The sequence below is a fragment of the Anopheles bellator genome, chromosome X (genome assembly GCF_943735745.2).
Source record: "Anopheles bellator chromosome X, idAnoBellAS_SP24_06.2, whole genome shotgun sequence".
Taxonomy (NCBI): domain Eukaryota; kingdom Metazoa; phylum Arthropoda; class Insecta; order Diptera; family Culicidae; genus Anopheles; species Anopheles bellator.
The window spans coordinates 5131205-5159101 of NC_071287.1; the positions used below are offsets into that span (position 1 = coordinate 5131205).

Genomic DNA, 27897 nt, shown 5'->3' on the forward strand with positions numbered 1-27897 from the left:
AAACAGCGTTACAATCGGCCAAGTGCAACCGGCAGGGCGACCGACACCTTCGGGTGCTGCTCCGAGTCTTTCGCATCCGGAATCCGGAGAACCGCGTTTTTGTTCTTCTCTTTGCCTACCTCTCTGCTTGCATTGTTTGAGCATTCAGACGCTGGAGCCTCTCCACCCTGGTGACGTCTCGCCCAAGATTGTGTTTGCATTAGGTTAGGTGGTTAGGTGGTCGGGGTGTATCACTTATCTACCGTGTTGTTCTGGTACCTTTTTGCCCGTCGACCCACTTTGGCGGCAGCCAACGTGGGATGGCAAGCCATTAGCGGCCTTCGCCTAGAGCCGTTCGAACGGGTGTTACTGTACTTTCTGGTGATCGCGACAGGGTAGACAAGCGGCGGACAAGACAACGCTCTTCCTTACAACGCTGGCTCTGGCACGCGCGGAGTGGAGTACCAGAAGCGTTAGGCGGTGAACCTAGCTAGTCCAGCCCGTGTCTCGATCACTCACTGTTGAGCGGCCTCTTTGGCCAGAGGTGCATTCTTCTCGGGTCGGACCTACAATCTCGTTTGCTCGTGGCGTGACGCGTGCTTATCGTGGGACGTGCCTTGACCGTGGTAACGTGGCTAGGTTAGAACTAGTTGCCTAGAGTGCGTCGATTCGTCACCATGTCGAGTTCAATGTCGCCGATCGCAGTGATCGTGATGTGTGCGTTGGTGGTATCATCCGATACGGAATCCACTTCCCCAGCATCGACATCCCAGTCAGCGTCTCCCCTCACGATCAACAAATGCGACCAACGGGGCGATCGAACAGTCTCCCACACCGACTGGTCCAGCGATGCGTCGAAGAACCTGCCCGACTGCCGTTGTCCACCCGGCTACACGGCGATCCTGCAGTACGGTGAGCCCTCACAGAAGGTGCTCTGCGCCAGCTTACGTTCGGCGGCCCCGTGGAGCGAAGGTTGTGTATCGTCTGGCTCCAGCACCGACTACTACGATCTGGGCGCGATAGAGCTGCGCCTAGTTCGACTGTTGCTGCGGGCTGCCAACGTGTCGGAGGTGTGGATCTCTGCCCGTCGGCTAACACCGTTTGGGGCCCTGGTGCGACGCCTGCCCGGTGGTGACCGCTGGAACGCCCCGGTGGAGCTAACGGACCAGCCGGACCAGCCGGACCAGCCACCCGGAAGCGATGACCACCCGGATCCTGGCCAGCTAAGGATCGTCCCAACGGCGGCCGATTTCAACTGCGGCGCGATCGGTGGACCGAACTACGAACAAATCTTTCTAGCCAACTGCTCGCGAGCACTGCCTCAGTTGTGTTTGTTTCGCGAGACCACCCTACTGCAGTTGCACTGTCGCCAACGGGAGTTCACTACGAGATACGGTGAAGGTCAAGGCATGTGCTACACCGTGCTGGCTAGCGACGACCGTGCGCTAAGCGCACTGAGCGGCGTGGCTGAGTCTGAATATCGGATCCTTGACGTCGACAGTGGCCGCAAGAAGCAACTCTTGGACGACTTGCTGAACGCTACAGCCGCGCACCGGAAGCACTGTGCGCAGACATATTTCACCGATCAGCGCGACAACTCGCTGCGCTCCCTTGCCCTTAGCATTCGCGATGCGGTCCAGCGTGCGGTGAGCGGTCCACCTTCCAACGATAGCTATATGCGGGAGCAGAATCTAAGACAAATGGCGCTGGACCTGTGGAGACGTTATGACTGCGCGGCGGTGCAGCGAAATACGTCAGTGGATCACGGTGCCGATGGTCCGGTTCGAGCAATGTATCTGTACTTCGACCGGGCACGCTATCGGCTTTACCTTACCGTTTACGGCCGGCAGTGGTTTTGGCGTGAGAAGCCCTCAGCGAACGGGTTCCAGTGCTACACGAATGCCGACGCCGAGCAGATGCGGCGTGTTCAGGTTCGCCCGATACGCACCTCTAGAAAGCGCTCACGCAGGGCTCATCCTCGGTCGTCGGAGAGTAACGCACCGGAGACCGACGACCACGACACCGGGCAACGAAGCATGTACGAGCTAACGCTCGTCGATGGCATACCGAGCTACTACTGGTGTGAGGCACACGTGGTACCGAACCTGACGCATCTCGTATCACCGACCGTGCTGGCTAACCGTAAGTCGAACGGGAAAACCTTCTTCTCGGTCACCGTCGATGTGTCGGTGTTGGACCGGTCGGTCGAAACGATGCGATTGAAAGACTATACACGCTTGGTGAAGGACCAACTGAAACGCGCCCGTGCCCGAGTGTTGCCGGAAACGAAGCGTGTGCTGGACACTATCAAGACGGTGCAGGTGATGAAAAGTGACCACCTGGGTGATGCGTTCCAGCCGGACAACCGGACCGCGGCACGGCTGATCGTGCACCTTGTGATGCGGCAGGTCAACTTCAAAAGTGATTTCCCCGAGTTTGCAGAAATCAATGAAATCGGTAAGTAGTAGTAAACTGTCTCTAGCCTGCGTCTTATTCGATTTATTTTATGATGTTCGATGTGACCTCCTCCGGTGATCCTCCTGTGTGCCTAGCATAACCGTTACGGGGTTTTCCTTTCTACTCCGGACTACTTGGTTCCGGAAAACTTCAAACAAAGCCTCTGAACGAGAACAAGATCCTGTAGCACCATCAGAATGGATCGAGGAACCCGTCCCACACTCGTTATCAGCCCGAAGCTCGCTAGCTCGCCCCAGACACGTTACTTAGATTGAGCGCTACTAATTCATGGTACCGCGTGGTACGATATAGTTTGAGAACGTTTTTTTTCTTCTTCTCAAAACCCTTACAAGTTGGCTACGTCAGCCGAAAAATTTCTGGCTCGCTGCACTGTTATTGGCCATAAAGGTGTCGAGCCACTTCTCGATGACGGGCAGGTTCTCGTCACTCCACTTCGTCTCCTCCTTGATGTTTTTCAGCGACTTCTCGATAATGTGCTCAGCCGTATCGAACTCACCCTGGTGCTGCAGGTAGAGCCGCGAGACCATATCGTAGCCCTCTTGCGTAGTGAACAGGCCGGTCGCCGAGTTGATCATGTTATCCCAGAGCGATTCCCGATCTTTGAAGCTGTGGCAATACGCGTGAAACAGTCACCATTAGGGTTATTGTCACCATAGGACCATAACGTCACCACTTACCGCAGTTTGATTGTGTCCCAGTTGGTTTTGAGGAAATTGAACAGCGTCGTATAGCCGGTGGAGCCACCGGATAACATCTTGAAGATCAGACTGACATCGTTATCGGTAAAGTTGCCATTGTCCTCCAGCACGGTGATGGTGAGCAGCCGATCGATTTTGGACGCCTGACTCGGGCAGCCAGCCAGCGTTTTGAGCAGGTACGTGCGCTCACTTTTCAGCCGCGACTCGGGGAAGTTGATGACACGCTGCAGACCAAACTCCCATTCTTCGCGGGTGCCCCACTTGAACACGGGACAAATGTACTGGTTCGCGACACTGCAAAATTAGAACCGGGGGAAAAAAAACAATTCAAAGGCGCTCCTTTCCTAGATACGCGTCCACCACCTACGGGTTGCCGATGTCCGGTTCCGCACTGTCCATCCACTTGCGGAACGCACGTTGCGCCTCCTCGATGCACGGTTTGTAGCCGGCGCGGCACAGGAAGTTCTTCGCCAGTGACCGCAGGTTCACCTTCCACATTTCCTCCTCGTCCGACTGGCTGCCAACCAGCTCCTCGTACAGTGGCGTCAGCAGCGTTCGCACGTACGTTTCGAACTTTTTGTGCACCGCCGACATGTCGATGTGGCGCCCGATGTGGTCAATCAGCGTGAACACCGGGTTCCACACCAGATGGTTACGCTCGTACATCATAAACAGGGTCATGTTGAAGGCGGTGGCAAAGTTGAGGTCCCCGGCGTACGCCAGATTCCACGCATCGTGCAGCAGCTTGGCCCTGCGGAAGAACAGAGTAGAGCGGAATGTGCGTTGCTGTGCTTCGCCAATACGGCCATTTAGTAGTTACTTGGTGTAGACGGGAATCCGTCGCCGCCCTTCATCCGTCTGCAGGTAGCTCGCCAGCAGGTTCCAGTTGCGCTGATCGTAGTTCACCGGAAACGGACCGATCTCTTCCGGATTGACGATAATGAACCGATCGCCCGTAGGTAGCCCTTCGAGTTCGACCTCGCGCGTCTGCTTCATCCACTTGGTGGCGCTGGTGTTGCTGAAATCGAGCGTATCCTGCGTGACCACCACTAACGGGATCCACCACAGCATTTTGTCCTGCTCCGGTACGTCGTGTGGGCGCTCGCGCAGATACAATCGCTGCGTGACGGCAGCGGTACCTTTTTCGTAGTCCCGCACCACCTTCACCATCGGTATGCGGTCCTTGGTGATCCACGAGTCGACCAGCTCGTTGACGGTGGCCGACTCGCACAGCCGTCGGTCCAGGTGGGCCTGCTTGGTGAGCGCCTCCCACACGTCGTCGCCGTAGAACGTGCGGTACTTCCGGTTGCGGATAAACTTCTGTAGCCCGCGGCGGAACGTGTCCTCCCCGAGCGTGTAGTTGAGCATTCGGAGCACGAGCTCCGTCTTGCTGCAGGTCGTTTCCTGCTTCATCGCCGTGATGCGTGAGTGGGGGTAGCGCTTGCTGAACTCGTAGTAGATCGAGTACAGGATCGTCATGGGCCATTTGCCCTCAAACTCCGCCCCACCGTCGATCTTGATGGCAGTGTCCGCCGACAGGAAGCCCGCTATCGCCTTGTTCACGTGTGCATCGCTCCACCAGTGCTAGAAAAGGGTTGAAGGGTAATTGAATGTTTTCAGCCCGTCTCACGCATGCACAGCGCATAATGCTTACCGGAGTGATCCACGAACCGAGCCACTGGTAGACAAGCTCCTGTGCCAGGCCGTAGTATCCTTGCTGTAGTTCACTTTCCCTGCGCGAACGAAACAAACAAGCGGGTGTGACGATGCGATGAGACATCGAAAAATCCCGGGCCCTTGCCGCACTCACTTGAATATGATCAGCCCCCAGTTGTCGGCCGGTTTGACGTGGGTGAAACCGGGTAGCGCCACGATGTCGAGCTTTTCCAGCGGTAACTCCACGCCCCAGTACGATTCCAGCTTCGCTAGCGTTAGCTTGACGCGCTTCCGCAGCTGCACCAAGCTGTCCCGGAAGTCTCGGCGGGCCCAGATGCGCAGCTTCTTCGGACCGCAGCTCGTCTCATCGTCCGCTTCGGAGCCGGCCGCTTGCGGTGGCACCTCCAGCAGGTCCGACATCAGAAACCCGAACGTGAACGTGGACATCGGTGGGGTAAGCTTGAACTGGTCCACCATGAGCGTGGAGTTCGTGGCCAGTGGTTCCGAGCGCTCGAGCTCGGTATTAAACAGCACGTGGTGGGTTCGGGGGCGCACGATCGACACCTGGAACGGTGTCTTGTGCGCGGGCTCATCGAAGCAGGGAAATAGGCGGCGCGCGTGATGAGGCCGTAGGTACGTCCCGATGTACTTGTGCTCGTCGGCCACCAGGTCGGCACCGGCTCCACCCATTGGCTGGTCGTCCGCTGCCGGGTCCTGGCTGAACGGTTGCCCCGCTTGTTGTTTGTACTTTCCCTCGAAGATACCTTCCACGTTCTCCCAGATGCTGCCGTCAAAGGCGATGCGCACCTCGTAGCTTGCCCCGACCGTCAGGTCGTCGTGGAAGTACACCACCAGCAGGGGCTTCTTGGGGACACGATCGATGCGCCGTATACGCGGCTCGGTGTCGGTTTCACACTGCCGCACCCGGAGGTTCACCTCGTCCACGCGCAGATCGTGGTGGGCGTGCAGCGTAAGCTGATTCGTTGCCTTGGTGCACACGATCGTGATGTTCACGGCGCCCGAAAACGTGGCCCGTTCGAGCACGGGGTGTAGGTACAGCGAGTAGTTGACAGGCACCAGGTCGGTGGGTAGCCGGGCGTCCGAGATGAGCGGATTGGCCGCCGACAGGTCAATGCTGCGGCGTATTCGATACTCGCGCCACCCGTAACCGCACGGTAGTAGTGCGATTACGCCGACGACGCCAACCAGCAGTGAAGCGAAAAGTTTTCCCATCCTAGGTCACTGCCGGAACTAGGCCTCAGCGGCCGGTGCTGGAACGGTACAATGGGAAGGAACGGGTCAGTTAAAAAAGGAACGTCAGATTTCACATACCGTAATGTGTTTAAGTAGTAAGCCGTGACTTAACCGTTAATGGTTTGATTGTTTTTACAGAGTTGCCAGACGCGTACGTGCGGTACTATCGCACCCGGAGGTACCTGCAGGACGCCCTCCGGCTGGCCGCTACCGACGAGTTCCGGTTCGTGGGGGTGAACAGCACGGAGTACTGTTTGCCCGACAGCCTCCAGCTGCCATCGGCCGACAGCGACGGAAACGTGTGGTGGGTGGCCCGGCTGGGTGAAACGGCCACCCCACGGAATCTGTGTTTGCCCGAGGGCAGTGACCTGCCACTGACCCGGCGCTGTCTCGGTGACTACCTCCACGGGTGCGCCTGGGACCGTGACGCGTTCAGCGGCGGCCACTGTTCCTCTGCGCCGGGTCCGGAAACACGAGCCCTGTACGAGTACAGTACCGCGCCGCTAAACGGCAGCCTTCTGCCGGACATATTTAGCACCGTCGGGCACGTACTGTCCGCGCCCGACAGTGTCCTCCCGGTGGACCTGTTCTACATTGCGCAGGTGCTGGACAATTTGCGCAACGTGCTGCTGCTTCCGGCTTCGGCCGAACAAAATGGCGTGCTGCTGGCGGCGTTGAACAAAGTCCAGCACTACTGCGACGTGGCCGACATCATGAGCCGCGTGATGTACGTCAACGAGACGATCGTTACGCGGGCGCAGCGGGTACTGAATACGACCAACATTTTGCTGTACGTTACTGAGGCGATCGTGAACCAGCTGGTGCTGGCGGAGAATGCCTCGATGTTGCTGCAGGGCGCCCAGTACGAGTGCGGCCGGCGGACGTTGGAGGCAGACAGCAACGGGCCAGCCGGCCAGCCGGTGACGAACGGTACGGTACTGTTTCGCAGCCCCAGATTGATAGTGTTGATAGCGGACCCGGCTGTCGGCAACGTATCCGGTGTCGCTCTGTTCCGACAGATTGATGGCGGCGACGACCACGGGGAGGACTTCAACAGTTACACGATCAGGTAATGTGTGTTCGTCCGGCACCGAGTCACGTTGACCATCCCCTGCTACTTTGCGCAGGTACCTGTACGCGAACCAATCGCTGGAGTCTCTGGTCGCCGAGCCGGACCTCGAGATTGGTGCGTTCATCCCGCAGTCGGTGATAGAGAACCTGGGCGCACTGCACGATGCTATGACGCTGGAGGAGCAGCCGGAGTCAGAGACGGAGCCTCTTGAGACGCCTCCGCTTCCTCCGCCACCGTTGCGTGTGGTTCTTACGATCTACTACAACGATCACGCGTTCCGCGAGACCCGGGCGGGCCCGGTGACGCGCTCGAGCGCCAAGATCATCAGCATCAGCATCCCCGGCTACGGATCGCGCATGCCGGGCGAGGTGCCGTTCTACGCGCGAGAAACGCGGACCCACAATCGGAGCGCCGCCAGCGCGAGCCACTGCGGTTACTGGTCGTTCGAGACGGACCCGGCCGGGACGGACGGGTTCGGGCGGTGGGCGTTCGACGAGTGTCGGTTGATCGACGGGTCCGGGCCGGTGGCACTGTGCGGTTGCTACCACCTGACGTCCTTCTCGCGCCTCACGATGGACACGCAGCTGGTGGAGTCGGTGGGCGTTTCCCAGAAGTTCATCGCCGACCAGGGTACGCTGGCGCTCGATTTGATCACGGCGATCGGCTGCTCACTGTCGCTGCTCGGGGTGGTCGGCATCCTGGCCACGGGCATCCTTTTCCCCGCCTGGCGGGCGAAGGCGAGCAGCAAGATTCTGCTGCAGCTCTCGGGTGCGATTGCGATCGAAATGATCATCATCTTCCTGGAGGGTCCGGACATCGATCAGCACCGGGTGAGCCGCATCAAGTGTGCCCTGCTCGGGAGCGTCTTCCACTACATCATACTGGTGACGTTCATGTGGATGCTGCTCACGGCGTACCTACAGTTCATGCGCTACGTCAAGGTGCTCGGCCGGCTGCGGCCATCGCACGTCATTCTCAAGGCCACCGTGCTTTGCTGGGGAGCTCCACTCGTACCGGTCGCCACCTATCTCGCGAGCGACTACACCCTGTACCTGAAGCGCGACAACCTGACCGACATTTGCTACCCACACGGGGATGCCCTCTGGTTCGGCCTAATGCTACCGATCGCGGCAATAGTGTTCTTCAACCTGGTCAGCTTCGTGGTCGTGCTCTACCACATCTGCGCGATCCCCGCTAACCTCAGCAAGCAAACCGATCGTGACCTTACCCTGGCCCAGCTGCGGCTGTCGGTGTTTCTCTTTTTTCTCCTCGGGCTACCGTGGATCTTCGGGATGCTCACTACCGGGACCGAGGACAAACTGTTTGCCTATCTGTTCTGTCTGACCGCGCCCGTCCAAGGGTTCGTGCTGTTCCTGTACTTCATCGTCATCGATCCGGTGGCCCGCCGACTGTGGCTGGGCCGGCTGCGCCGCTGCCGGTGCATTGCCGGGGATCGATCGGCCACCGGCCAGCTGGACGAGAAGGAAACTACCACCCTACCGAGCACCACGCTGAACACGCAACTGTGAAAGTTGTCGATCCAGCAACTGTCTGCGTGGCTAACCACACTCTAATGTCTAATCATTTATGCGATTCAACGACACTTGCGCTTGCTTCGATCATGCCGATCTGTCACGCCCTGGCCTGGCTCGTCTTACCTGGCTGAGTGGCTGAGCTGATAGGCCGGAACGGCACGTATGGGATGCGGTTTGTGTTGTGGCAACTTTTGGACGAACCTTTCGAACCACTACAGCGTACTGGGGTCACCTGTTTTTGCAATGCGCCTCACCGTCAGCGCCGTTGCGTCTATCCAAGCTAAGATCAACGGGGAAACTGAAAATGGAGCCTTTCTCCGGGCGGGCCCCGACAGGTCCGAAGAATGTGCGGACCGTGGTGCGGACTGTCTATTAACTATTTAGGAGCGCAAAAGTTAAACACCATTATCCAATCAAGCCGGCCATCCAGGCTTTGCTTGGAAAATTCCGAAGACCGGAGTGATTGCCGGCATTATTCAATTTACACACGCGCGCGCGCTGGGGACACGCTTTTGCCGCGGAGCGGACTGTCGTCGGGCCGGATCGTCCATCACTTCACCTTATTTGGCCCTGCGAGAAATTGCGTGTTTCTTCGTTCGCAACCTACCGGCCACAGGTCCCGCGTGCCGCGTTTAATCATCGTTTACTATTTTCAAATTATGCGTACCGCGCGCGCCTACGATTCCGAGATGTTCCGTGTGCTCCAATATCGCACCCGTCCAACGGCGGAGCGGATGCGCGTTGCGGTGGTCTGCGCGGTTTGCGCAGGGGCATGTTGCGACACGGGCGCGCGTAACGTAAGTAGCGCTGCTTAACGACGTGCCGAGCCGTGTGGTGACGAGAACTGCTGCCGCTGCTGCTGCTGCTGCTAAAAAGATAAAACCAAATACAAATTTATGAAAAACGATTGCCTGACGAATCCACACACGTTCGTTTCCACCGGATGTTGAGAAGGGCAAACAGATTGCAATTAGCAAAGTCAAGCAATAGCAAAAAAACACAATGTTCCTAAGAAGCGCACCTACAATTGCGTCGTGCGTCAATATTTGTACAAAAGCAACAGGAAGCTAGCTGAAGGAAGCTCGAAACCAATCGTTCAACAAACCGTCCCCAAAGCCCCGTGAGAAGGTGATCGATTTTCCAGAGAAAAAAATTCTTAATCTCAGTCTTACTGTTTTCTATTATGTGTTAGTTTTCACTTCAATCGTATGTGTTACAAAAATGTGCCGCTGTGCTATTTCTATTCGCCAGTGTGGGCGTCGATGGCGTCGAACCGGCGTCCGGATCGGTTTCAGGCTCAGCAACAAATTCATTCAACCAAAAGTCCCACCTGATTACGTCACTGTACTGATTGTTTTGTAGTTTGTGAATTAAACCCGGCCCCAGTCGGCCTGTAGAGCCACATCAACATCAAAGCCGTGAGGATTATGATGCACCCACCCCAAGGGCGTGTGACCAGAGCCGCCGAGAGCCAGCAGACCGTGTCCGATTAAGTATCACGAACAAACTGCTACCTAGGGCGTGGAGTTGGGCGTGTGGGCCGGCTAATGAGGTACATTCGATGACAATCGATCGTTGCCCCGGTTGGGAACACTCCACTACATGTTCCACTACACGTGGCGCGTTATGTTCCAGATCAATGGTTTTGCGGGCCGCTGGTCCGTGGCCGATCGGGCCGGTCTAAAGGGAGACTACGAAGACCCTTTGTTAGCGATGATCCCAATAACGTTAGCAGGAAGTTGCAGAGTTGTGGTCTTATGTAACCATAAGAGTATGAAACAAAATATAATGTAACAAGCGGTTCCAAATAGTGCGAGATGTTTACTGTTCCTCTGGAATAATATAGCTCACGTTAGAATATTTTAGCGCTCTTTTGCGGTGCACCGTGAGACATTACTTTAAATTCTGAAAAAGTTTGCCAGAATAACTGAATACTAATCGTAGTAGGTAAGTAGCAGGTAACCTTGCACGCTTATACCAATCCTAAACTGCTACACGTGATATCATTCTGTTGGTCAGTATTGTGAATTGCACAATGGAAAATGAAACTGGTGCCATTCTGGTGATTGTTGCACCTTTACCTGTTTTAAAGGCTGCATGATGATACTACCACACCTTTTCTATGGAGCGCACGTAATTGCAATAGATGAAATACATGAGCGCACGTGAATGGACCGTTTGGATGTAAAATTTAAAATTGAGTCCCGATCGTCAAGTCCCGGATCCTGCACTTACAAGAAATAGTTGGAAGCTGTTTTCATCTTTCCAAGCACTCTGGTGGGATGATTGGATTGGCTAACGCAGCGCTCAGAGCTGCAATGTCCGCAGTGGCGCTGTAGCTCTAGGCCGAAGATCGTGCCAGACGGATAGCCACACGCCGTGCCCGTGTCATCAGACGATTGTTGTGCGACAATTCAACGATATTTACACGCTGATAAGCCGCACTGCAGCATATGGTTCCGTTTCAACGCAGCTCGCACCCAAACAGTGTACCAGTGGCTATTGGGGCGGTGGAAGATGGTGATGCTGTTGCGCCTCGCCAATGCCTCATAACCGAAGGAACGAAAGCCCGCGAGCAAGAGCAGGTAAAGAATCGCGCCTGCCCTGGTGAAAATCTGTCCACCACTGTACCGAATTTAGGGGTGGTCCAGAAGGTCGGTCGTCACCGAACGCGCAACCCGCCCGGGCTCGTAACTGCCAATTGCGCCAGAACGTTCGCGTGTGCGCTGGTGCCGGTGCATACATTCCGTGGCAATACACTCTCGGCAGCAGGGTCGGCGATCTTCAAGTGTTTCCTCTAAGTGGAGTTCGTTGATGAACTATAGGGACTCATCGTGTGTGTGGGTGTGTGTGTGCACGGTGTCGTGGAAGAAAGTCATATCCTGCCTTCTACCGCGGCCCCTTGATTCACGAAGTAAGTACAATATCCTATTATAAACCCAGCAATCCGGGAGGTTCTCTGGAGGTATCGCCGGTACATGCTGGAAGTGTTACCTCTCGAATATCGCAGTTTCCATGCTTAGTCATTGCGAAAGTTGGTGTATCTGGAAAGAGGGAGCGATCTGGAGCTAAAAACGCCGTGGAATTTGGGTCTCTTGTAACGAAAGGCCAGAGGGAGAAACAAATTTTGACGCATCTGAATTACCATTCAGATGGATGGAGGACGCAAGATTGGTCCATTAAAACCCAAGTACACCTAACTGCGCAACTGTCACAACGGCCAATGGCCCAACAGCCTAATAGCCGCTTTGATAGCATTAGAAAGTTCGTCAGAAATGTAAAGTTCGGTGGATCTAGCATGGGATCAGCGCACGTTGGCCCACTAATCAAATCAAACGTAATCTTCATTGGGGCTCTCGTATTCAACACACAGTACTGCTTGTCCCTAATTGGGCTTTTGCTTGTCCCTAATTCTTTCGCCGCGCAACCTTCACTTAAACGATCTTTGTGTGCCAGCAAATCTTCCTGTATTTCTAGAACAGGGAAGTAAATTTGTTATAAAAATTTGCCACTCACCCTTCAAGGTTCGAAGTGACGTCCTCCGCGTAGAAACTGATCAATCGGTGCACAGCGTGACGATTTGAAAAAAATCTCCATTTGATGTCGATGAATTTTAGCACCCAGGTCGTTCCGTTCTTCTAACTGGACCACCCTTACGAAGCCCCCACTCAGCATCCAGAACTCCGATCCGGTAACAATCATCTAGGAGACGAAACAGAGCCAAGAAGAAACCAAGAAGCGAGAGACCGAACCAGAGAGGGACGAGCATCAGAGAGGGATAGACTACGGGGTGCATGAAACCTGTTGTATATATTTGCAGACAACCCGTTCCAAAACTAAATGCTCTGGTGGTCGCGGCGGACTTTTGCGGACAAACCGACCGTCTAACCTCGTATGGATCGTACTTCCTCTGCGCGGGCTCACGTACCGGAGGGACAGGTAACATCTGAGGCTTCCGGCTTCCGAGGCATAACACGTTAATTGTTTGTACGTCGTACGCACGCTAGGTGGCGGATGATATTATGAATCTGGAGGAGCGAGAACGTAGGATGGTGTACCGCTATGCTTCCAATCAACCTGCCGCTCCTGCCACCGCTGGCCTCCAGCACCACCAGCACCCGCAGCAGCCGTACCAGCACCACGGTGGCGGCGGGGGCACCGGTAAAAGTGGCAGCTACAACAACACCAGCTTCGCCGCCCGGTCGGAGTACATGTTCACGGCCGGGTCGCCGATAGAGGATGGCAGCATCGCGTACGAGCGCAAAGGCGGTTGCTTCGTGTCGATCTGCCGTGGCATCAGCATCGCGGTGGTGATCTTCGTCTTCATCTTTTTTATGTCGTTCACGATTTTCTTCAGCACCAAATACGCGTATGAGGTGAGCACGCACTTTATAGGCCGCCAAACGATGAGCTCAGGCGAGACTTGCAAATCAGGTTTTGTTTGTAAACACGTAAGCTTGCGGGGTCCCTGTCAGTTCGTGAGCTCCAACCTTGCTGCTTGACCGGATGGTGGCCTGATTGTTTCTCTCTCTGACCGTTCCCGCGCAGCACAAACCGAATCTGACGCTAGAGGACTTCCTGAACCATCGGGCCTACCTGATCGATAAGCGGTCCCGGATACCGAAACACGTCATACCGAAGCACTACCGGCTATTCATCCACCCGGTGTTCAACGAGACGGGCAACCCGTTCAGCTACAGTGGCATCGTGTGGGTAACGGTCACCTCCAAAAAACCGAACAACAAGCGGATCGAGCTGAACGTGAAGCACCTACAGATACGCCTGGAGGATGTGGCCGTACTTAAGAGCATTCGGCTCACGAACATGGACTTCGATGAGGATCTCGATTGGGATCTGAGCGAGGAAGACCTGTACTCGCTGCCGCGACTGAACCGTCGCCGGCGCCGGAGCCAAACCGAGCCGCTGCCCGCCGATACGCCCAGCAACTTCAGCACCCCGCGGGCGGCAGACGATGGCGATGAAAACAATGCCAAAGAGACCATGGACTACGCGGACGGGGACGGTTTCGAGAGCGAAAACGAAGGCTCCAACGTGACGGACTGGAGCAGCGTCAGGCGTGCGAGCACCGAGAATGCTACCGTGATCGACAAGTCCAAATTCTACCACCATCCCGTGTTTCCGACCGACGATTTCGTCACAATCAAAATACTGGATCTCGAGTTCGACGAATCGAACGAAAAGATGATCATCTATCTCGGCACCGAGATGAAGAAAGACATCTACTACATCGTGAAGGTGAACTTTACCGGCAATATGACGAACGACAAAGGGCTGTACTACACGCACTATGATGACGATGATGCACCTAGCCATCGGTAAGTAGATTCAAATGTCCTGCAGTATCCTGTGCGATGAGGGGTTGATGAGCGGTGGCCGGTGTTTTCCAGGCACTTTGCAGCGACCGTACTCGAACCGAACAACGCTCGCCGGCTGTACCCGTGTATGGATGATCATAACTTTCGGTCACCGTTCGAGCTGAACATCGCCCGGAAAAGCAACATGAACACCGCGTCCAGCATGAACCTGGAGATGTCGGAGCCCATGGAAACGGACGATATCATCGTTGACACGTACAACACGACCGGGATGGTGCGCGGATCGGAGATCGGGTTCGTCGTGACGGATATGGTTCCGGAACGGTACGAGATCACGACCAAGGTGAGCCTGCTGGCGTACACTCGGACCCGGTACGATGAGCACATCAAGAACGCATCGGTAACTTTTTCGCGGGTTATACAAATTTTCGAGCACTACCTGGCGGTGCCGTTTCCGTACGAGGTGATTCGATACGTGACAATACCGAACATCGATCACTCGATCTACGAAATCAAGGAGGGAATGGTGCTGTCGAGTGAGAAGCGTCTGATTAAAAGCGTGGACTACTTCCCGGTGCTAGACCGAAGCATCGACAGGGAGGTAGCGAACGAGTTGGCCAAACTGTTCATCCACAACCTGGCGGACTACAAGAACAAGGAAACGTACTGGTTGCACGAGTCGATCCCGCTGTACCTGGAGTCGCTGGCACTGCGTAACGTATGCATCGATTCTTCAGATGCCATTGCATGGTGGTAAAGTCATTTAAATGCACGGTTTATCGTTCGTTCAGCTTACCACCACCAGCAACTCGACCGTGCTCGATGACTTCCTGCTCGAGGGTAGGCTTCGGTCGATGCGCGAAGAAATGAACACCAAAACGTCGGCACTGAACATCTTCACCAACCACTGGGAGGAGGATACACACTTCGAGCTGGTGAAGTACAAGGGCCTTAGCGTGCTACGCATGATGAACTACACCCTCGGGGAGCCGGTGTTTGATCAGTTTCTGCGTGACTACTTCCGGTACCGCATGGAAAGCGAAACGATCGACGTGATCGAGATGCTGAACGGCGGTGACGGTGGAACAACAGACGCCGTGTTCAACAGTTTTCTGCACAGCTGGAGCAGCCTGGAAAAGTATCCGATCATCAACATCAAGCGTAACAATGCGTCCGGTTACTTCGACCTGCGCCAAATACCGCTACCGTTCGAGGAGGATATGGCCGAGCAGCAGTGGACCCTGCCGGTCACGTTCATCAACGACACGAACCAGCGGCTATTTGTAGAAAAAATTCGCTGGCTGACGGACTTTGATAATCTGCTGGTGGTGAAGTCGAACTGCGATGCTATCAGCAATGGCTCGTGGATTATAGTCAATCCGAGTGGCATTGGTAAGAGAAACGCGTGCAGATCAATTGCAAAGCTATTGCATTTCTGCGTTGCTACCTACCGAAAACTAAGCTAACAACGTTGAAACTGCTCACGCTCACATTTCAGGCTACTACCGTGTAAATTACGAGCCGTCCCACTGGATTAAACTAGCTCATGTGCTGAATAGAAACTTTCACTACCTACCATACACGACGCTTGCCATCATTGTTGACGACGCGTTAAATCTTGCTCGCCTCGGGCTGCTAAACTATTCGATCGCCTTCAACGTGGTATCGTTTTTAAAGAAAAATAACGAAAACTACCTCCCATGGAAGCTGGCGCTGAGTAATCTCGAGTTCGTGTACCATGCCACCGAAGATCTACCCAATTTCTACTACGTAGAGGTAATGCGAGAGGCAGGGTGCTAAGTGCTACGTTATTCGGCTATGGCTGATTAAAACTGTTAATTCGTTCCTATTATAGCGTTTTCTAGAGTATCTCATCGTTGAGAAGTACGTGGAAATCGAACGGAACGGTGATACGCTCTATTACAACCCATCGATTAGGGAGCTAATCGTGCAGTGGGCCTGTACGCTTGGTGTGACGGCTTGCGTTGAGCACCAGAAGCAACTTTTTAAACAAATATTTGACAACAAAACGGTCTCACCGTTTGAACAACGCGAAGAGCAACTCTTCCGCATCCTGTGCATCACTGTACGGTACAGCGGACTGACGGAATGGCTGAAGGTCGAGGAAAAGTATCTTGAAACGGATGATATCAATTATCAGCGCATTTTGGTGAAAAGTTTGGGATGCACGCGCGAAATCCGGTTAATCAAGCGCTACCTGGGTCTACTCAGGCATCCCATGTTCAACATGTACACCAAGGAGATTCTAACGTCCATTAGCGAAAACAAGGTGGCCCTGAAGTACACACTAGACTACCTCTACAACGAATGGACTGAGGTTCGGCGATACTTGACTCTGTACGACATCTCAATTCTGTTGCGTAGCATCTCCAATATAAACGAATTCAGTATGTACGAGCAAATATTCTTCCGTTACTCGTACACATTTCAGACGATGGATAAGGAGATCCTCAAACGAATGCGGGATATGATTATCAAGCTGTTGCGATGGAGAGAACAGATAGCACCAATTATCGAGTTTGAACCGTTCCAGTTCGGCAGTGATGAGATAATAGATGAACTAACGTACATGTAGTGATGCATTAGAAGGTAGTTGCTGATGACTAGCAATAGCAAATGGAACATAAATTACCAGAGCACCAAACACATCACAAGAATAGTTGATGCACAAATGGATGTTAAAGATCCTGATCAAATCACCGATATCGTCCCTGGAATAGTCTCAATCAGAACACCATTTGTCCATTTGAGAACGTTTTTGTTAGACGAGTTGTAAAAAAAACAATCATATCATTATTATTGTAAGACATCCTAGGGCATCCTATAAATATACAATTATTAATTTTGTATTCCAAAACGTCCTGTTGTTGACACAGCACGTGTTCTGAATTCTGAGATCAATTCTTAATTTTGCCACTGACCTTTCAAATATTGTAGTTTATTTGAAATTAAATTACAATAAATGCATACGGCGGTTACCTAGTACATATAGCCATGCAAACGATTTCATGGTATCTTGCTGTGGTCTACTTCAGTACATATGCTGAATAATTTGCTTCATTATCTTTAAAATATTTCACTGTAAAGTCACATTCTAATTTGATGTTCATCCGCTGTGCGATGGCATATTCAAACGCAGCCTACAAAAAAACAACAAGAATCATCACAATAATAAACCCCAAAGTACCGCAACCAAGTACTCAGTTCGTGCCTGTGTAAGCTGCTTGCCAACACCTTTCCCCTTTCCAGCGTCCGGAACGAAGGTATGATGGAAGGTGATAACATTTTGTTTTGAGTCTATCGCGTACTGAAGATACGCCACGCTATCGCCTCCAAGGTTAATATAAAACATGGAGCGCTTGGGATCGTTCGACACTTTTTGAAGATCACTACACATTCTTACGCTTCTCATGCGAGAAGTAAGCACACGTCCGAAAAGAACACACGACATTTTCGTATCCCGGAGGAAAGAGCAATGTTTACAAATCCTTCAAGAAAAAGACAGGGGCCCTATTACGAAAGTCGAACGGTCATTTGAGTTCATTTTGCTATAGCTTTCTCTTTTTGCCTTCTCTGTTGCTGTATTCTGCTTTCTCTCTTACTGTGTTCACTCGAACGATCGAGTTCTTGATTCGAGTTTCGTAATAGAGCCTGAACTGAACTGAGTTTTTCAGTTTCGTTATACATTACACAAACCCTTGAAGTGATGTGTGTTTTTCAACCTAGAACGCAAACGAAAAGGAAAAAGTGCGCACAAAAGGGTTAAACATTACACCACAGCAGCGCGTGCGACTGTCGGCTGTTTACGCCGCATAACTCTGCTCGGTAGGACTCGGTTTGTTTAAACAAACAATATTAAAGACATCGTGCGTCTCGTTCGCCCATCATCTTAACACAAAAAATTATGCGATTTTATCATGCAATCTACCTAGAGAAGTTGAAGACAGATAAAATTTCGTTTTCGAAACAGATTAATGTTTCCATCGTTTACAGTTCGTTTCTAACAATATGTTCTAAGCAGAGACACGCCGTTCTTCCTACCGAAACGCTACGCGTATTCTCTTTAACGTATGAAAATCGAAAATATGGAAAAGGTATTCAATTAAAATTCAACTCATTGCATGTCCTGCGTTTAGAACGGTTCTTTCGATGGGGGTTGGTGAAAACACTTGTCGCGGAAAAAATCGTTAACTGTTGACGGTTAACGATTTTAATACAAAACCGAACACGAAAATACTATTTTTTTTAAAACTATTATTATTATTATGGACGGGATAAGGCGTATGCGCGATGGAAGAAATGCCACCAGCCACAGCGTCCTCCACGATGTTTAAATTTTCGATGTTTCCTCAAGAATAAAAAAAAAATTATTATTATTGTTAGAACGAGAGGCAAATTAGATTGGAAGAGCCCTATTAAACGCTAACTTAAATTATTATTATTGTTATTGTTAGAACGAGAGCCAAATTAGATTGGAAGAGCCCAATTAAACGCTAACTTAAACTTTTGCACTGCGCAATGCAATAAAGTGAATGCAATTGGCAGGGTTCGAATTCACGCCTTTCGCATGGAAACCGATTAATCGGTGCATGCTATGAAACTGTAGATGCAACATTGATGTAGGTAGTGTGAAATTGAGAAACATGGATGATATAATTAAAGTGTTCAATTAAACCCCAAACAACCAAGAAAACATCTTGGTTGAAGGACTGAATAAGAATGGTGAACCTTTTCAGTCCTTCTTCTTGTCCGCCTCCACCTTGATGCTTCCACTGTGTTTCAGGGATGTCGTCTTCATCCGCTCCAGCACCTCGCTGTAGGCCGGAGCCAGTGGCGTCTGTACCACCTCCTTGTGTTCGTACTCCTTTTCGGGGTCAATCTGAAATATAAACATACGAATCTGGTACAGTATCCGCTCGTGGTTGCTATATCGCAGTTCTTCTTACGTTCAAACTGTACGACATATCAGAGTCGAATTCTCGCAAATCGCCACACACCATAAACGGAATGATGGCCCGGTTGACGGGAGAATCGGTTTCACACGCGGTCAGCTTCACGTCGTCCTGCATCGGATTAATGAGCTGTGGCTTGTATCCTTGCGGGGGGCTGTACTTCTGACAGATGACGAACGCTTCAATGCTCGAGTTCCGCGAGCTCATCGGTTTCGCGATCGTCACTTTGTGGAAAAATATGCGCAACTGACCATACAGCAACGTCACGTCTTTGCCGCGGAAGATTTTCGCCACAAACGTACCACCTTCGGCCAGTACGTGCGTCGTAATGTTAAGGGCCGCCAGCAGCAGCTGCGCCTGGATGTACTCGTCCATATCGTGCAACCCGGTAACATCCGGGGCACCGTCACAAATCACCAGCTGTGCCTTCTGGTTTTCGCCAAAGTGTGCAATGATGGCCTCGACCGTACTCAGCATTGTGATGTCGCCCCGCAGTTGGATGATACCCGGCAGCGGTCCCATATGCTGCAGGTCCACGGCAATAATCTTCACCTCGTCACGATCCTTCGGATCACGGCTTTCATACAGCCGTCTCGACAGCACTTGACTCCAGCTTCCGGGAGCCGCACATAGATCGACCGCTCGCGTCACACCTGCAAAGGGACGCGTACATTCAAACGACACCCGAACTACATGCGCAAGGATCATGCCCTCGCCCACTGTGCTTACCATCGAAGATGTTGAAAATTTCATCGATGTGGATCAACTTGAATGCACTGCGAGCACGCCAGCCGTCTTCCTTAGCAAGACGATAGTAAATGTCACGTTTATCTTTACTTGTTTTACCCATTTCACGGCGTTTTCGTCGCAGTCCGTAGCCGCAGGCTATCAAGCATCAGGGTACAATTAACAGTTTGTTCTTAAAAAAATCACTTTTAACGCATCCTCGTGCAAGAAATTTGACCCGTTGTTTGACAGCTGCACCTGCGCCTGCGCATTAAAAACGCTATCGTCTGTACAAGAGCGAGTCTGATATTATAACGACCTACGATTATTTTTTTACTTGTTTGTTCCTACAGATTCAAATAAATTTTTGGGCTTACTGTTTCATTACTATATATATATACTCCATAATTTCATTTTTCTTTGCTGACCACTTTTCGTTGACGCTATCAGCAACGCTTCGAACGCTTTAAGCAGCCATTCAAGCGTTCCGATTTCATCAATTGAGAGCGCAATTTATAATGTAATTCGAAGCTATGTTTTATTGATATATATTTCTCAGGCACTTATCTTGAAAACGTCCCATTTTCTCAAACTTTTAACCTACAATAAATTTATTATTATTCAACTTTTTCCAAATTGAAACGCGTTCGAACGCGTTCATTTTCGAAAAAGAACGCAATCCGCTCTTCGAAAATGAATATCATTGTTATTAGGAAGAACTGTCATCTGTCATCCACACATTCTCATACATTGATTCGAAATAACCGACAACGGCAGTGCTGAAAGCGCGGCAGTTCCCGTGAATCGGCACAGTATCGATGCTGCGTCCGATGTGTGCTTGTGTTTCGTCGGACCTATTACGCCGTGAGTATCTGATAAGTTATTAAGTGATTAGTTAGTCTCAATTTCGGTGCATTGATCCTTTCGTTCGATTATTTTGGTTTCGGCAGTGAATTTAGTGTAGTATGTTCATGGTATTGTGATGCTGGGCCAAGGAAATCACATGAACAAAATGAGTAAAGCCTTTGATTATTCCAAAAGTAAAACGACAACAAATAAGTTGTGCGCCATAAGTACTTTCCAGTTTCATTCCTCAGGATGTTATAATAATCGAATAAGCCTTTTCTCTATTGTATTGCCTCCGATACGGGCTATTTTATTGCTTTCTCCTGGTGACTCTTCCACCGCTCGTCGTAGATGGCGTCATTGGCTTTCTTCGGTGGAAGGCGCTCTCATTCAGGCGTCGCTGAAGAACAGGAAAGACATTGTTCGTCCTTTACCTGGGACCAATAGTGTGATATTGTAACAATACTTACCTTTGTGCGTAATATAAAAGTATAACTACGTTGCGCTGAATTGCTCGCTCTTTGGTTTTTGCTCTTGATGCTACTTGCTGCTAGGTACGGTAGGCTGCTGCTAGGTACAGAGCTGGAAAGCAAGATGCTGCAGTTGCTTGCCGGTACGGTTGCGATAATCCGTCTTCATGCCGGGCAGCCTCTGATATATTGTAAAAATAACCGAACATACCCGTAGCCAGTTGGTGTTGAATACTTCCAATCTACGACGGAAGTAAAAAGCAAATCTGTTGAATTAGTTATCTATTAAATAAGTATGTAATTATAATTTGTCTACATTAACATTTGCATTAATCGCATCAATGACAATGAAAAAGAGTGTTTTTACAAATAACGTTTTTTATACATAATTTTAGCGGATTCGGAAATGGATGGATGGAAAATGAATAACAATTTGTCCACATTTACAAAGCAGCCAACAAGGACGAAGGCTCAATTCGTCCAACGTCAGTATGCAAATAGAATCCAATCTCGCCGTATAGTCAATGGTACTAGAGTACAACGAATGGCAGCCAGAATGTTTGCCGGCCCCGTACCATCAGGCCGTACAACGAAAATAAAAAAGGATAACACACGCCGCACTGACAAGGTAATTGCTCCACGGTCTCTTCAAAATTGTTACGTAGAACAAAACAATAGAAATGGTTCGGACCAAAACGGGCACAACAGGACAAAAAAGCCACAGAAAGGTGGCATAATCGCCGGATCCTCATCTAGTAGCAATGATGAGGTGAAGAACATCACTGACACATTACAATCATCACGTGACTCTCGTCTCCGCGTGCAGGCCAGAATAAATTATGCAGAAACGAAACGTAAAAATCCAAGCAAAAATCAAAGAGCAACAAATCAGAAAATCATCAAAGATCAAACCAAAGCGCAAAAAAAGGAATCATTGACAATCAGAGAAGAACAAGCGGATCCGGTGGGCGTTAATCAAAATAGTGAATGTGATAGTCCCATACGTGGAGTTTCGGCTAAAGCCCTTGTTCCTAGTAACTTACAATTAACTGTACAGGAAGAGCAGGGTAGCAAGCTTGTAATAATGGGAAAACGTACGTTGTTGGATGGCACAGTTGAATATCTTAGCCGCAAACGTTTATATTTTTAGTGATTATACGTATAATCACTTTGCAACTTGACTTCTAAATTATTTTAATCATGTTCTATTCTGATATAATGTTCTATTACTTATTAATTATTTACCACAGACGAATTTGTGAAACATGAACTATGGTGCTGTGATACCAATTAAAACTTAAGCATTGCTCAGCAAGCATTGAAAAAGAATCTTGCGTTCCTACTGTCGACAGTTATTATGATCTCTTCGGCAGATATTAAAACAAATTATGAACTATTCTATTGAATTGAAGTTTTTGAATTCTATTTTGTGTTAAAATTGAATGTTCTATAACTATTACTATTATTTACCATTGTTTTGAATAGATGCTTTTTATTTATCACAGACGAATTTACTAACATGAATTATTGTCCCGTGATTACAAATACCACTAAATAGTTAGAATTAAGTTTGCGTTCCTATTTTCGAAGTTTGTTTCAATCTCTACAGATAGATAAAACATACATCTTTCTGCTTTATAGTAGTTCTCATAAAATCATATCTATTTATAAACATTTCCAAATTGCTCAAATCATGGTACAATCAATCATGGTAATCATGGTACAAACAGGCGCGTTAGTTATATCATGGAAATTCATTCAACGGTTAAACGGCAATCATTGTAATCGGGTTCCTTCATTGATTGCTATCAGTATTTCACTGTTTAAAACAGAGTAAAACGAATCTTGCACAAATGTTTCGCTAACACTTGCTACTTGCGTTCCTATATTCATGATCAATCAATCATGGTAATCATGGTACAAACAGGCGCGTTAGTTATATCATGGAAATTCATTCAACGATTAAACGGCAATCATTGTAATCGGTTTCCTTCATTGATTGCTGTCAGTATTTTACTGTTTAAAACAGAGTAAAGCGAATCTTACACAAATGTTTCGCTAACACTTGCTACAATAAATACTTCTAAAATGTAAATGCGCTTTTCTCAGTACTTACGTGCATTTCGCCGAGAATTATTCGAGAATTATTATTCGTGAATGTGTTGACTTTGACTTTGACCATTAACCCGTCGATACAAAGAGTTTTTCGCGATCAACTGCTCTGAAAAACTAACTAACCATCCTAAAAATATGGGTATGAATTTGCGTTTTCCTTCAGCTGAATGTAACAAAAAAGAAAAAAACTGTATAAAAAAGTGAATTGAAATAAAATGAAATTCGAAATGACTACCAACTGTATTGTTATCTTAATGACTATCTGAACTGATTGCACAAGTTAATTTAATTATAAAGTTCGGTCTCTGCCTCGTGATCTTTTTCGTAGTTTGCCAGCTCTTACGGTTTGTTATAGCGAACGGATTGATTTCTTTCACTAGTAATTGTTTAATCAGGCATTATTTTTTAATCCTCTAAATTACGCTTGAAGAACTATCGTCGCTTAGGAACGGGTACACGGAAGCCTTTGCGACGTGATTTTGCTTCGATAATCATGTTAGCCTGGCGCTTTAGGTAGTTGCGTGACGGCACGTCGCCTTCATCGTCCGACAGCACGACCGTAGTGCCCTGGCCCGGAGACGCGGAAGAAATTTGAGCGGTGGAACGGCCGGCCATAAGGTTCATATACACCGGTGGATAGGCAGGAGGTTTTTCGCGATCTTCGGCCGGTGAGGCTGTGGACAGAATACTTCCGCTGCCACCAGCGGCACTGCTCACTGCCGGCAACACGGCGAGACCACCGGTCGGAGTCCCCTGTTGCAAGACGGTAAGCGGTGCGACTGCAGAGGACTGGCCAACTGGCTCTTCGTCGCCATCCTCGGATAGACTGCTGTCGACGTCTGCCGCCAGCTGCCCGCTGGCGATGAGTCCAAGTTTAATACGCTCTTCGAGCAGTCCACCCAACTCCTCGACCGACATTTTGCCAGACGTAATTTCTTTCAGCTCGCTCGATTTGAGTGCTGTCCGCTGACCGAACGGCGATCCCGCATCCAAGCTTTCCTCTACCTCGCGTAGCTTCAGCAGTAGTTCTATCAGCGCATCCTTGATCGTGTCGAAAACGTTCGTGGTGTAATCGATCGCCTTGTCGCACTCTTCGCGGCGCTGCTTCTGCTCTTCGATGGAGTTTTTGATTTTCTCCAGCTCTTCCTGGTTGCTGTATGTTGGCGTGAGGAAAGGGAGTAATCAACTAAAGTTAGTACACACTTGGCTATGAAACCTCTAGGAGATCGGTACTTACACATCGCTATCCTTGACATCGGCAAACTTGAACGCATCCAATTGAGCCTTCATTAGTTCTCGCTGAGCTTCCAGCTGCTTCTTCTCGTTTTCGGTGACGGTGCGCAGGTATGTTAGCCTGGCGGAGGCTTCTCTCTGCGCCAGAAAGCGTTCCACTACCTCGCCCGCTGCTGTGACGCCCGTCGCTTGCATGAGCTTCTTGAACTTCTGCTCCATCTCGGAGGCACCGTCCTTGTCATGCAGGCAGCTCCCGTCGTCACCGCCCTCGCCCCGCGCATGTTCCCCCGAGCCGGACATGATGCTTTCCTGGTGGATCAGCGTCTTGCCCGACGAGAAGATCTTTCGCTCCAAACGCTCCAGCTCTAGTTTTCGTTCCTCCACCTGCCGCCGAAAGTCCTGAGCTTGCTTTTCTCGAGCCTTGTTGGAGTAGTGGGTAGATTGTTCCTGGCGTTGCAGAATCGTCTTCGTACTGTCTCGCATCTGAATCGCCTCCTTGTGAACCTCCTCCAGCTTGTTGATCTCGGCCTGCTGCTCCGTAATGGCATTCTCTAGCTCCAGCAACGAACTCTCGAACTTCTCTGCGTCGTGCATCAGTGACGATTTAATGCCCCGATACTTCTTACGGATGTGCTCGGCCTCCATCCACTGGACCGTCGTGCGGTGGATCTCGTTCTCGAGCCGGGTTATCAGCTTCCGGTTCGCGTCCTCCTCTAGCGTTTCCGGTGGGTTGGTGCCATCGCTCTTCGCGTCCCGGTACCCCACCAGAGCATGGTGGTGCTCGAGGAGCTGTTTAAATTGGATCTCTTGCTTTCGGAGACGATCCTCGGCTATATCCGTTTGCTTGTTCAAGTCAATTATCTTCAGATCGACAATCCGAAGTGCTTCGGCAACTGATTTCGCGCCCGGCGGAAAGGGTATGCGCCTTTTGATTTCTTGCACGTTCTTCTGCGCCTTGGTGCTGGTCGGATTGTGTAGGTAGGACAGTTTGTTCGTCAAATCCCGAACCTCCTTCCTCAGCTCGGTCATGCGGTCGTTCTGCACCTTCTTCTTATCGGTCCACTCCTCCGTGTAAGCCTTTTTCTGGCCCTCGGCCAACATTACCTTTTTCTTCAGCTCACCTATTTTTTTGTTGGTCAAAGCCAGATTCTCCGCGTTTAGTAAAGGCTTCGGTGTGGACATTTTGCGTACTGCTTCGGGAATACAGTTCAACAATTGCAACACATGAGCTGAATAACCGCAGCATTGGGGACCACCTTTTTTTATGACCAGCTGCTATTGATCCAACGAGCGCTGCTTTTTAACTCGTCGGTCTGTTGTTCATAGCAACGTGGTAAATTATACCCCCCTAAAGTCAGTTTGCATTCAGTCCGGGCAACGTGCATCTATGGGGCGCTATGGGATCTATGCTTCAGTCGACAAAATACTGTTAACGATGCACACAACATGCCTGCAATTTGGAAATTAATTATGCCCGTGCGGGCTAAACGCTCTTTTTTAGACATGTTTTAGCATACTTGATCCAATGGCCGAAAAAAACATCTACGAATCGGTGCTAAATCACAACCAAATTAACTCGTTTCTCAATCGGACAACCGTAGGTGATAAACATAACGATTACGATATCTAAACTAAAGGGGCCAACTAAACATTCCGTGGCTCTTCTGGATGGGCCAAGCAGACTTTGGAATGCGCGTTTGATGCAGGGCCACAAGACCACGGCACGGCGGTTGTGGCATGGGAAAGGTAAGCAAATGTTTCGGTGCACGCCAATCGTAAATTCCGGCAGACGCGAACTTTATTCGCAAATGAGCGATCCAAAATCGTCCAGAAGTAGCAGCAGAGTAGGGGCATGAAGGCTGTGCCCATTGCTTAGCACTAACGCGTTGTTGCCACTTTGCGGCTGGCAGGCGCTGTCACTAGGTGACACTATTGTTTATTATCAAGTGTGCAGAACCGTGTTAAGCATCTTAAGTCTAAAAGCTTTACACTCATGTTGATCTAGCGCCGGATGATCTACGAACGAACGACATTGTTAAGCTACCATCGGTTGGAGGGGGGAGAGAGGGGGCTACGTTTCCATAAATGCCGTGACCTGATTGTCGCGGCACGCATCATTCGTACGGTGCGCAAAAACGACCTGGTTGAGGCCACAGCCTAGGATTCTGAGAACAGATGCATTGGTCAATCTGCGCAATCGGCGCCCAATATTAGCTGCCTCGGGTCGGGATTGTCCCGTCCCCGGAAGTCCAATGAAGAAGTCGGCTTCGAACGGTGAGGGGGTTGGGCTGAAGCGCTCGTTGCCACCACCAGCCACCGCCACCAGCCTTCGAACCGAGGAGAGTGTAAAAAGCACACAAACACAAACAACCGCACACCATGGACTGCGGAAGGCGGGAAGGGCGATGCGCAGTAGGATGCGGGGTGGATGCGAATGAAACGGAGAGCAAGGCACCAAGTGAACTGAAATGTAAGTAAAATATGTACACATCAGCAACAGAAGACGAGAAGGTCGGGGAGTCCGCTGGTCCGCTAGTTTGCGACACAAAGAGACCCACGACCCAGCGCGGCTCATCATGGTGACAATGACACCAACAACGAAGATTTGGCGAAGAGTTTTCGCCAGAAATCCTCCGACATCCCCCCCAACCATGTGAAGGATGTGGACTTTCGTTGACGAATTTAGGCAGCTCTCGGGCTCGGGGGCGCCAATCCATTGTCGGTGTGGTGGCGGTGGTTCTCTGTGGCCATTTGGGATAGGCACAGACACAGACACCCGGGACACAGACACAGGGGCAGCAGCCATCTTGGAGTCGCTCACGCAACGAACGGTTTTTTTTTTCTTTCGTGTCTCTAGTTCGCTTTTCTTTTTGCTCCTGCTCGTTCGCCCGTTCGTGCCATCTTGGAGCCACCGCCGCCGCCGGCTCTTGCAACGAACGGCTTTTTCTGTTATTTCTGGGGCGCCACACGAAGCGCAAATCGGACCGGTAGAACGTCAGATCGTTTACGCTTCGTCTGAAACCGAAGTGTCAAACGTGTTTACATTCGTGTTTGTGGGTCCGAGAAAACATAAATCGAAGAGAAATAAATTGATTTCTGAACACTTTTTTTCGGGTTTTCTTCGATTTTGTTGCAAATAAGAACTTAACTTATCCTATGTTTGTAAACAAAGCGTTTCCGAGCGGTGTTTACACGTCGGCTGAAGCATAAACGTTTTGACAGCAGCGTGGAAACAGTGTGGCATTTATCTGAAATGTGAGGTCGCTTATTTACGGATCGTCTGGCACCGCAGTTTCGGTTCGTTTTCCTGCCGTTGGCGGCCAGGAATGTTCGTTAAAGCGGGGCTTTCGCCAGCAGCAGCACACGGCATGACCAAGACGTGTGTGCGTGTTGTGTCCCGCTCGCTTCACACCGGACGCGGGTCGAGCCTTCGAGAGGCATGCGTACACCAACACCACCGCAAGAGTGGCCGTTTTAGGGGTGCGTAAGTGGCTCATTCACCCTCTCCGAGCCGACCGAGTGTTGG

The 27897-nt window shown here is 50.6% G+C and overlaps 7 protein-coding genes across 7 annotated transcripts; 3 read left to right on the forward strand and 4 right to left on the reverse strand.

The window, feature by feature from the left end:
* The first annotated feature begins 656 nt into the window (after positions 1-656).
* On the forward strand, positions 657-8666 carry LOC131213349 (uncharacterized). Its single transcript, XM_058207376.1, has 3 exons — positions 657-2436; positions 6204-7134; positions 7193-8666. Exons 1-3 carry the CDS (start codon positions 657-659, stop codon positions 8664-8666), a joined length of 4185 nt encoding a protein of 1394 aa, XP_058063359.1.
* On the reverse strand, positions 2460-9284 carry LOC131213839 (aminopeptidase N). The gene is made up of 7 exons (XM_058208014.1): positions 8796-9284; positions 4966-6082; positions 4810-4888; positions 3976-4739; positions 3523-3906; positions 3135-3449; positions 2460-3063 (listed from the first exon to the last, which is right to left on the reverse strand). The coding sequence occupies exons 2-7, from the start codon at positions 6042-6044 to the stop codon at positions 2799-2801; spliced, it is 2886 nt and encodes a 961-aa protein (XP_058063997.1). The 5' UTR covers positions 6045-6082; positions 8796-9284; the 3' UTR covers positions 2460-2798.
* Positions 9285-12694: 3410 nt separating this feature from the next.
* On the forward strand, positions 12695-16604 carry LOC131213350 (aminopeptidase N-like). Its single transcript, XM_058207377.1, has 6 exons — positions 12695-13048; positions 13221-14008; positions 14081-14726; positions 14800-15400; positions 15507-15784; positions 15864-16604. Exons 1-6 carry the CDS (start codon positions 12695-12697, stop codon positions 16602-16604), a joined length of 3408 nt encoding a protein of 1135 aa, XP_058063360.1.
* A 228-nt stretch (positions 16605-16832) lies between these two features.
* LOC131213612 (protein NATD1-like) lies at positions 16833-17961 on the reverse strand. The gene is made up of 2 exons (XM_058207684.1): positions 17241-17961; positions 16833-17169 (listed from the first exon to the last, which is right to left on the reverse strand). The coding sequence occupies exons 1-2, from the start codon at positions 17478-17480 to the stop codon at positions 17056-17058; spliced, it is 354 nt and encodes a 117-aa protein (XP_058063667.1). The 5' UTR covers positions 17481-17961; the 3' UTR covers positions 16833-17055.
* A 340-nt stretch (positions 17962-18301) lies between these two features.
* Positions 18302-19912, reverse strand: LOC131213567 (putative tRNA (cytidine(32)/guanosine(34)-2'-O)-methyltransferase 1). The gene is made up of 3 exons (XM_058207636.1): positions 19711-19912; positions 18976-19634; positions 18302-18908 (listed from the first exon to the last, which is right to left on the reverse strand). The coding sequence occupies exons 1-3, from the start codon at positions 19829-19831 to the stop codon at positions 18762-18764; spliced, it is 927 nt and encodes a 308-aa protein (XP_058063619.1). The 5' UTR covers positions 19832-19912; the 3' UTR covers positions 18302-18761.
* A 579-nt stretch (positions 19913-20491) lies between these two features.
* LOC131213711 (uncharacterized) lies at positions 20492-23202 on the forward strand. Its single transcript, XM_058207825.1, has 2 exons — positions 20492-20571; positions 21419-23202. The coding sequence occupies exons 1-2, from the start codon at positions 20526-20528 to the stop codon at positions 22171-22173; spliced, it is 801 nt and encodes a 266-aa protein (XP_058063808.1). The 5' UTR covers positions 20492-20525; the 3' UTR covers positions 22174-23202.
* A 368-nt stretch (positions 23203-23570) lies between these two features.
* On the reverse strand, positions 23571-25553 carry LOC131213791 (outer dynein arm-docking complex subunit 3). The gene is made up of 2 exons (XM_058207916.1): positions 24376-25553; positions 23571-24291 (listed from the first exon to the last, which is right to left on the reverse strand). The coding sequence occupies exons 1-2, from the start codon at positions 25551-25553 to the stop codon at positions 23571-23573; spliced, it is 1899 nt and encodes a 632-aa protein (XP_058063899.1).
* Between the last annotated feature and the right edge of the window lie 2344 nt (positions 25554-27897).